The sequence below is a fragment of the Nannochloropsis gaditana genome (genome assembly GCF_000240725.1).
Source record: "Nannochloropsis gaditana CCMP526 unplaced genomic scaffold scaffold977, whole genome shotgun sequence".
Taxonomy (NCBI): domain Eukaryota; class Eustigmatophyceae; order Eustigmatales; family Monodopsidaceae; genus Microchloropsis; species Microchloropsis gaditana.
The window spans coordinates 1-9,294 of record NW_005802976.1 but is presented as its reverse complement, the minus strand read 5'-3'; the positions used below and the strand labels follow the sequence as shown (position 1 = coordinate 9,294).

Genomic DNA, 9,294 nt, shown 5'->3' with positions numbered 1-9,294 from the left:
CCTCCCTCCTGCTCCTTTCAACGCACCTTTTTCCCCCGTCGCCCCCTACCCTCGTCTTCTATGTCGCTGTCTTCGTACCCATATATGGCTTCCTCTTTGGTCATGCGCTTTCCTCGCCGGGCCTGAACACATTGGAAAGGTGAGTTCACAGGACATATCAAGCCCAACAACTCCGACAATGAAAGCTGACGACCCTGTACCCCTCTTTGCCATAGGAGTTGGCAGCCTTCTGCTCTATTTTCTGTCCATTTTTCTTTTTCCTCCATCAACTTCACTGCCAGATTGCCTCCCGATGCCTGCCAACCGCCCTTTATACACCGACACTCACCTCCCCCCGCGCATAAAACTCTCCGTCATCCATCCACTGCCCGTCCTCATAGTCTCCTTCTGTGGTAAAACGGATGCGTCCACCCTCATTGTCGTCTTCGGAAGAAGACATCGTCCTCGCCTGAGGTGCAAAAGGGGAAAAATGAATTTTGCTGCTGGCATCTACTACCAGGTTCAGGAGTTTTGTAAAGCGATGCAATAGCTTCTGAGCGATCGTCACAAATCCCCTGAAACCAGTACGTGCATCCCAATGTTGCATGCCGGATCATATTTCAATGCGTCACTCTGTGCCGGTTGTCAACTATTCCCAGCATGCGCATGTAATGAATGGTGCGGTATTGAAACGGAGTGCAAGTGTTGTCGCTGGGAGACCGGTCTTGGCGACGAGAGGTAGGCATGTCCGGCGCTGCTCCAAACTATGACTCAGCCCTCACACTGACTTCTCACGCCCAGGAAAAAGGCGGAAAGGACCAGCACGAGGTGGTAAAGTGCTGCTACAAGGACCTGCGGCGGCAAATTGTTTATTTTTTTCATGCCCGCGGTCTCCTCTCGCGTGCGTGGCTTTTTTACCCTTCTGGCCGCGTTCCAGCTACTCGGGATGCGCGCATTTGTCTTTCGATCCCAAGTGAGCACCAAATTGGTTTCAAGATGTACACGTCACAGATGGATACCACAGGGGAGCACTGCGCGATTTAGCACTGCTTCCGCCCCTTCCTCGTCGTCAGGCTCGGGCTCCACGGGCGCAAAGAGTCAGCCCGAGTCCCCCAGACCCAGCATGGACGAGGCGCAGAAGACGTTCAACAAGGTGTTCCCCGTGAATACTGCAGGAGCCGATTTGCGCCCTGTCGTGCTCTTTGACGGTGTTTGCATGTTTTGCAACCGTGGCATTGACACTCTACTGGCCCTGGATGTGAACAGGAAAATCCGCGTGGCCCCCCTACAAAGCGAACTTGGCCGTGCGCTCATGACGGTGTGCGGCCGTGATCCGGATGACCTTTCATCCATGCTGGTGGTGGAAGCCGATAAAAGCCTTTTCTCTAAATCTGATGCGGCGATTCGGATTGCCGAAGTGGCGGCGCCCCATCCCTTGCTGGGTGGGGCGCTGGAAAGAGCTGCGCGCTTGCTTCTACCACAGGAGATGCGAGACGGGGCGTACGACACAGTAGCTGAGAACCGGTACAGCATATTGGGAAAGCGGGAGGAATGTCGGCTGCCGGATCCAGGGGATGACCGCTTTATCGCCTAAGAGACAGGCGCTGTACAGAAAGACCGATGCCGGGGCCCGTAAAGAGCCGCACAGGGATGGCTTGGAGTGCCTGACGCGAATGCCTTGGCGCGCAGGCATGTCAGTGGGTGGATCGCACGGTCTTCCGAATCGCTGGCAGAGAGATCCCGGCTTCAAATCACGATTTTCACGGTTGCCTACGGCTTGGACCGGAGACTTGGACAAAATGCATCTGCGTGGACGTGCATGGCGTAAAATCGGTGCGTTTGGTGCTCTATTGGCACGCACGCTTCCTTACGAATTTAACAAATTACGAATTCAAGCTGTCGTGCCCGTTATAAAGTGGCAGAAGGGATGGCGAAACCGTACGGACGACGCTTGCACTGCAAGGACGCGCTCCGGCGCCACCCTCAGATGCACCATGGCCACCCTTTTCATCGATGTTGACAGACAAGCAAAGAAAGAAGTCATAGCCATGCCAAAATTTGTTTTTTGTGCATGAGTTAATTCCTGGTTGTGAGGTTGCTCGCTACAAATTGCCTCTTCTAATTTTCGAATGCCACGTCTTCATGTCTTTAAGTCGTCTTAAGTGTGAGTTCATTGCCCGCCCATCCCAATAAACAAATCCTCTTTCCATTTTCGAATGCAACTTCTCTGTCTATGATTCGTATTAGCGTAGATATATAGCCCCCTCCATAATTCATCGGAGCCTCTCTAGACCCAGCCACCCCTTAGCCATTAATCACCGTCCCTCCATTGGGATGCAAGACCTGTCCGTTGAAAAACGATCCATCAGGGCTCGCCAGGAAGACATAAGAGGGGGCCACCTCGCTGGGCTGAGCACTGCGTTCCATGGGCACCTCCTGGCCGAATTTTTCTACTTTCGCCTCCTCAGGGAACGTCGCAGGGATAAGAGGCGTCCAAATCGGTCCAGGCGCCACCCCGTTCACCCTGATGTCCTTATTGGCGAGATTGATGGCAAGGGAACGAGTGAACGAGACGATTGCACCCTTGGCGCTGCTGTAGTCGATCAACTGTGGCATTCCTTTGTAAGCTGTCACGCTAGTTGTGTTGATGATGGAGCTACCAGCCTTTAAATGCGGCAGCGCAGCTTGGGCCATGAAGAAATAGGACAGAATATTTGTGCGGAATGTACACTCGAGCTGCTTTCTCGTAATGTCCAAGAAGTCGTTGCAGATGTGTTGCTCTGCCGCATTGTTAACCAAGCAGCTTAGCTCGCCAAACGTTTTCAAAGTCAGCTCGACAATACTTTTGCAGTGTTCATTATCCCCCACATCTCCTGCAATAAGAATGGCTTGACTACCTTCTTCCTCTACCATGCGTTTTGTTTCTTGGGCATCTTTGTGCTCGTCCAAATAGGCAATAGTTATGCCTTTGGCCCCCTCCCGTGCAAAATGAACTGCGACAGCTCGACCGATCCCACTATCTGCGCCTGTGATAATCGCTACCGTACCAGCCAATTTATTAGCGCCTTCATAATTTGATCGAATCACTTCCGGTTTAGGGTTCATTTCGTGCTCCAAACCAGGTTGACGCTCACCACCGGCCTTGCTTTGCTTTCCAGTGGTGACCGGCGTCGAGGCAAATGTGGCCATGGTTACCAAGTCAATTTTTGTTGTCTGTTACCTAGTTTAGGAGATGTGTTTATCATAAGATTTTAATGTGATCCCCAGTGTGAATCAGATAAGTGGCAGGAAATATAAACCATCGTGTAATAAAGCACGTGGGAAATTTAAGAAGGAGCGGGAAATATCCAGTGATTCAATTTCGGAAACGTATTTATCCTAGGATTCAGATATGATACCCAGTGTGAATCAGAAAAATGGCAGGAAACATGTATAATCGTGTAATAAAGCCCGTGGGAAATAAAAGAAGGAGCGGGGAAAAATCCAGTGGGGAGGTTCAACGGGCACGTACGCCGTTACGCGTGACGTACTACAGTCCGCGACAGGCAGGAGTACAGAGCTTTGAAAACATATTGCTGTGCCATTGATCACAAGGACGTGTCTTTTTCATCTGGAAAAAATATATACTTTTTATGCTTCGCATGAGGCGTGCGCATGCCATGTCTTTATCCCACTCACGAGAGTCGAACTAAAACGAAAATAACTACATACAAAGGTGACTTTCTTCCTTTCCCGCAATCTGGCATGTACCTACGCGACATACTCCAAATTGTTTAAATTTACACGACATCTTCTTCTTCTATGTCCTCAAAAATTTTCCCTGCTACGTACAACGGCCGCAGGCCATTAACAATCACCGCCATTAAACTTAACCCGTCGCTTGCAACTGCTTCCCACAACCGCCCTTCCCCGGAAAATATCACAAGCATCAAAAAGATTTTCAAACCAAGCGCCAGGAACAGATTCTGCACAACAATCCACCGCACAAAATGCGACATACGAATGGCCTGCGGAACCCGCGACAGGTCGTCCGACAACAGCACCACATCGGCGGCTTGGACAGCCAGAGCCATGCCATGCTCTCCCATGGCCAGTCCGACGTCGGCCGCGCGGAGGGAGGGCGCGTCGTTTACACCGTCTCCCAGCATGGCCACGATGCACTGCTTCCCATCTTTTCCCCGTGTGCCCGAGTGATCCCGCTTGTCCGACTTATCCGCTCGTGCTGCCCCCTCCAATTGATCCAAGGTGTTGACATCGTCTATCCGCTGGTAAGGCGCCGTGGTGGCCGAGGCCGATACGGTCACGTAGCTGGAGACAGAGGTACGGCGCAACGACGAGAAGGCTGCCTTCACTGGCGGGGGCTGGCGTTGCCGCTCCTCGATCCAGTGCAGTTTGTCCCTCGGTTTCAGGCGCGCCAGCACCGTCGGGAGAAGGTCAGGGCCCACCTTGGCTTGCAACGCCTTGGCTACCCCCTCCGAGTCACCGGTCAAGAGGGTGCTTTCCACCTGCAACTCGTCTGCCAAGGCCCGAAGCATGGCGGGCGCCTCCGCCCGGACTCGATCCGTCAAACTCAGGGCCATTTCGGGCACGCCGTCCACCAAAACGAACAAGTGGGCTTCGCCCTGGTAGCGCTCTAGGAAGGCTTGTACCTCCGGGTCGTCTAAATCCGCATCGTCCAACAATGCCCGGTTTCCGACCGTGACCAAGAAGCTTTCCTCGTAGTCCTCCAGGACGCATTCGCCCTCCACGCCCACCCCCTCCATGTGGCGGAGTTTGGAGACTTTGGCCAGTTTTTTTTTCGGCACCGGGTTCCCCTCCGGCTTTTGCCCGTCCTCTTTGTTCGAATAAAAGGCTTCCGTGACACACCCCAGGGCATCCAAAACGACCGCCGCCGACAAGCGATGGGCCACGTTGCTCTCCACGCTGGCCGCCAACAGGCGGACTACATCCGGGTCGTGTTTTGCGGTTCGGTGCAGGGTCAAACGCCCGCTCACCATGAACCGTCCTTCGGTCAAGGTACCGGTTTTGTCGCACGCCAGGACTTGGACCGTACTCAAGGTTTCCAAGGCGGTGGCGCTTTTGAACAAGACCCCTGCGCGCGCCGCGGAGGCCGCCAGGGTAGTCAGGAAAGGGAGGGGCGTGGCCATGGCCAAGGCACATGGACAGGCAAGGACCAAGAGCTCCAAGCCACGGTAAAGACCTTGCTGCCGCCCGACTTCCGCCACAGGCTTGCCCCGTAGGACAGCCCAGACCTCCGGTGCCAGGGCCAAGCCGAAGGAAAGGAAGAGGACCAAGGGGGTGTAGACGGCCGCGAATCGGTCCAGCATTTCTTGGGAAGGAGCTTGGCTGGTGGCAATGTCGTGAACCATGTCCTGGATGACCCGGAGGCTGGAATGGGAGGCGGGGGCCGTGCAGGAAATTTCCAGAGCCCCAGCCTGGCAAATGCTTCCTCCCGCGACCCGGGCCCCTGCCTTCTTCTCTACGGGCATGCACTCCCCCGTCAACGCCGACTCGTCCATGGCCGCCTCCCCGTGCACCACCACGCCGTCCACGGGGGCTTGCTCCCCCGCCCGTACCAAGACGAGGTCCCCAACCCGGACCTCCGTCACCGGCACGTCCGTCGTCGGCAAGCCACCTTCGGCCCCGCGGCGCTTTTTCCCTCCCACGTCCTGGCCCTGGTCTTTCCCTTTCTTCCCGGGCTCTCCGCCGTCTTTCTCGGCGGCGAACGACAGGACATGGGCGACTTGCGCGTGCATCAGGCGTCCGCTGGTCGAGTCCAAGAGCGCTGCCACATAATCGAGGGCAGCGCACCTGACCCTGTCCGCCATCAGCACCAGCAACAGCACTCCCAGGGCCTCGGCCAGGTCTCCTAGGCACAGGGCACCGATAACGGCGGAGCTCATCAAGACGTTCACGTCCACACGGAGATGCTGCGCCGCCCGCAATAGGGGTAACGCCAAGGGCGAGAAAGCCACCAGCACACAAGGAATAACCAGGACGTATTGCACGAGGGGTCGCCAATGAAGGTGGGAGCTGAGCATGGCGACCGTCCAACCCACCGCGGCCACGAGGAGGGCAGTCCATGGGCCCGCGTCAGGGTGGACCATGCCACCGCAAGCCCGCAAGCGTCGCTGGCTTCTCCCGCCCCTGTCGTTACCTTCGTCGTCGTCCGCATCCTCATCATGGTGATTGAAGTGGACGTCTTGGAGGGAGGCACCTAAGTGCGCTGCGTTCAGGGTTGCGAGAAGAAGCGTGGCTGAGACGGCCTCGGTATGACGGACGATCGCAATGCGGCCGACTTCTGACACCTTCACGTCCAGCACCCCTTTCAGCGGCTTCAGCAGCTCCTTCACCAGCTTTGTTTCCATGCTACAGCAAAGGTTCGCAATACGGATGCGACTGGTGGTGGTGGTCTTCGTCAATGCCATGAAAAACTCACCTTCCTCTCTGGAGCGAGGCGTAGGAGTGAGCGAGCGTGGAGATGCCACAGGCGTACTGCCATAGCCGGACATTTTTTTGGGCGACAACGACAGCAACTTTGCCGTCTCCTTCTTCTCGTGGGACGACATGGGTTGTCGGATGGCGCGGGTCTTAATGGAGAACGCGACTGGGAAGGAAAATGTTGTGAGATTCATCGCAAACCAAATAGCGGTCGTGGGAGAGGAGGCTGCTGCCGAGGTCGGGTCCCTGCCAATGGGCGCAACAGCCACACCCCTAAAAATCACACACAAAGCAGCACCACCACGCAGTCCACTTCCTCAAGCTGCCCTCACTCATTGACAAATGGTCGGTTGGCTGGTTACCATCGGTTTGTTAGGCGTAAGATGTGTCTTCTTGTTTTTGGGAGCGGAGACTTGTCACAGTGATTCTGCGACAGAAATACGTTCCGATTGTACTACCCATCTTGTCCTCACTCCCACGCTTTTCGCCCGACAATCGACGCATTCTGAGATGCTATACTTCAATGGTTGAAGCTCCTCGTAGAGTGCTCAGTGCTTACATATCATGCTTTTAATCGAGAGGGATGAGACGTGCAAAACGCATCGAGAAGCAGCAGCGAAGAGACCCTTCAGCACCAATAAAGTCGCTGCACCTCATACTTCCCAAAACTTAAGCGGAAATCTAGAGTACGTACTTTCTTCTTGTAATATTGAGGAAAAGATGGAAAGGGCATGGTCATCTGAAGAAAAAAAGGGGGTTTGGGAGGGAGAGAGGCTGACATAGACAAAAGTGCATTTCTCAGAGGAAGAACATCGCTGTGCGCATTACTTAATCTGCCTTGAACATTGCTGTGCGCATCACTTAATCTGCCTGTTCTTCTATGCCGATCTGTTACCCCACACATTTTACCACGTCCATAATATTTATTCCCTTTTCATTCGATGAGGAGCGACGGTCTCGCCCAGGCGCTGGCTAGCCTCCAAGCCCAGCCTCGCTTCCCGTTGACTGCGGCCCATCATCAGGTCAGCACCCCAGACAAAGAGGAAAAACAAAGCACCCATCGGCAAGGTGGCGTCTATGTGTAAAGTGTATTCTGGATTGGAGACTACGTGCCGGTAGAAAGCAAAGATTTCTAAACACGCGCAGAGGAAAGCCGCATAAAACGACCAGGGAAGGACATAGGACCCTCCTGTCAGTGGGAGGGGCGAATGGATGTAATGGGCTATGGCCAGCCCGGATATGACGCCTAAAAACTCAACGCCATGCATCTGTAGGAAACTGGGCCAGGAAGACGACGTGTTTGCATTTGTCGTCGATGTATCTCCCCATTGACGGTACATCCGATACGTCAAGATTGCGGATAAGCCCAGGGAGATGCGCGTGAGGGAGTGCTGCCGGAAAAAAGGGGACGAAAAAATAAGAATCTTACATCAATCTCTCATTCGCAGCGACGAGGATGGTTTCGGGTCACTTACACGCCATTGCACGTTCAGGTGGCTTGTCTCGTTGTAGTGTCTATAGAGCTGCTTCTGCAAGGTTTCTGTATTCTGCCCAAGGCTCCGCTCCGTCCCCCCACCCCCTTCAAAATCTCGACGACCCAGTTGCACCTTCCTCTTCGTCAAACCCACCATTTTAAAGTTCTCGTGAGGGCGCAATGGTGTCGACTCTCGACACACGGTATAGGGATAGGGGGGGGGTTGACCGTTGGCCGTGAGATGGGAGGAGATGGAGCCCCTGCGTTCGATTTCTGTTCACAATACCGCGGTGAGATGTGGCTTAAGTATGCAGTTTTTCAAATTGTGCCGGCCAAAATGTTGCGCACACGGTGGTCAACATTGCAAATGTGTTCAACGTAGTATTTTAGCCTCCCGCTGCGTATGTACGCGTCGCCGCCGCCAGACACGCACCAGAGCAGCGATAGCTGCTCCAAAACAAACGAAGCGAAAAAAAAGAGAACACATGATGTTTTTCTCGATAATCATGTCTTCATTTTCATACCATCAGCTGCACATCATAACAGGGCTGCTTGTAATCTCGTATCGTGCATCCATGTCTTTTTCATTTGGTGGAAGCAGCTCGGGGACAGGGACCAACGACCCAAATGCTGGGGCACCTAAACCAGGTGCATTTAGTTTCTCCCAACCTGGCGTTCCGACCCCTGCCTCTGGATTTAATGTGTCCAATGCAGGGACAGCGCCCGCAACGCCTGGATTTGGAGGGTTTGGCAGCACGGTAAAGACCCCGGATACAAGCAATCGTACGTCTACCGCGTTCGGTTCGACCTCCACGGGCGATGCCAACATCCCCAGCAAACCAGCATCCGCCGGCCTCTTTGGAGGAGGTAGCACGACTTTCAGCTCTCCTACCCCTTCCATCTCCGGTGCCGTTGCGCCTGCTACGGCCCCGGTTGGCGGGATTGTCGCAAACCCTTTCTCTATGGCTCCTGCACCCACACCGTCAAGCGGATTCGGCGCCCTTACAACCCCAAGTCCCTTCGCCACCACCTCGACCCCTGCACCTGCCCCCACCAGCAACGCTGTATTCGGGGGCTCCACGCATGCCACGGGCACACCGGCCTCGAATGCCAACAACTTCGGCGTGGGTGCCTCGACCACCTCGGCGTCCACAGGTGGAGGGTTTCAATTTGGAAACCAAGCTGCCCCGGCACCGGCCCCGAGCACCACCTTCTCAACCCCTGCGTCAAGCACGTCTGGATTCGGCTCAGGCTCCATGTTTGGGACTCGCCATGCAACAGGCGCCCTACCCGCTTTCGGTGCATCAACTGGCACGACCCAGGCGTCCGACCAAGCCCCGCCGTCTGCTGCAGCACCGCGAGCATCAACACCCGCCCCCCCCCCTGCAAGCTCTTCCCTC

General features: G+C 55.0%; 4 protein-coding genes across 4 annotated transcripts; 1 reads left to right on the top strand and 3 right to left on the bottom strand.

Moving 5' to 3' along the window:
* Window positions 1-1,102: 1,102 nt before the first annotated feature.
* On the top strand, window positions 1,103-1,573 carry NGA_0723100 (uncharacterized protein; the record flags this gene model as incomplete). Its single annotated transcript, XM_005853284.1, has 1 exon — window positions 1,103-1,573. The coding sequence occupies one exon, from the start codon at window positions 1,103-1,105 to the stop codon at window positions 1,571-1,573; it is 471 nt and encodes a 156-aa protein (XP_005853346.1).
* Window positions 1,574-2,283: 710 nt separating this feature from the next.
* NGA_0722900 (short-chain dehydrogenase reductase sdr) lies at window positions 2,284-3,168 on the bottom strand (the record flags this gene model as incomplete). Its single annotated transcript, XM_005853282.1, has 1 exon — window positions 2,284-3,168. One exon carries the CDS (start codon window positions 3,166-3,168, stop codon window positions 2,284-2,286), a length of 885 nt encoding a protein of 294 aa, XP_005853344.1.
* Window positions 3,169-3,758: 590 nt separating this feature from the next.
* NGA_0722800 (heavy metal translocating p-type atpase) lies at window positions 3,759-6,614 on the bottom strand (the record flags this gene model as incomplete). Its single annotated transcript, XM_005853281.1, has 1 exon — window positions 3,759-6,614. The coding sequence occupies one exon, from the start codon at window positions 6,612-6,614 to the stop codon at window positions 3,759-3,761; it is 2,856 nt and encodes a 951-aa protein (XP_005853343.1).
* A 591-nt stretch (window positions 6,615-7,205) lies between these two features.
* Window positions 7,206-8,171, bottom strand: NGA_0723000 (uncharacterized protein; the record flags this gene model as incomplete). The annotated part of the gene is made up of 2 exons (XM_005853283.1): window positions 7,206-7,811; window positions 7,896-8,171. Coding segments are annotated over 2 exons (744 nt in total), but the record flags the coding sequence as incomplete, so codon positions are not given.
* Between the last annotated feature and the right edge of the window lie 1,123 nt (window positions 8,172-9,294).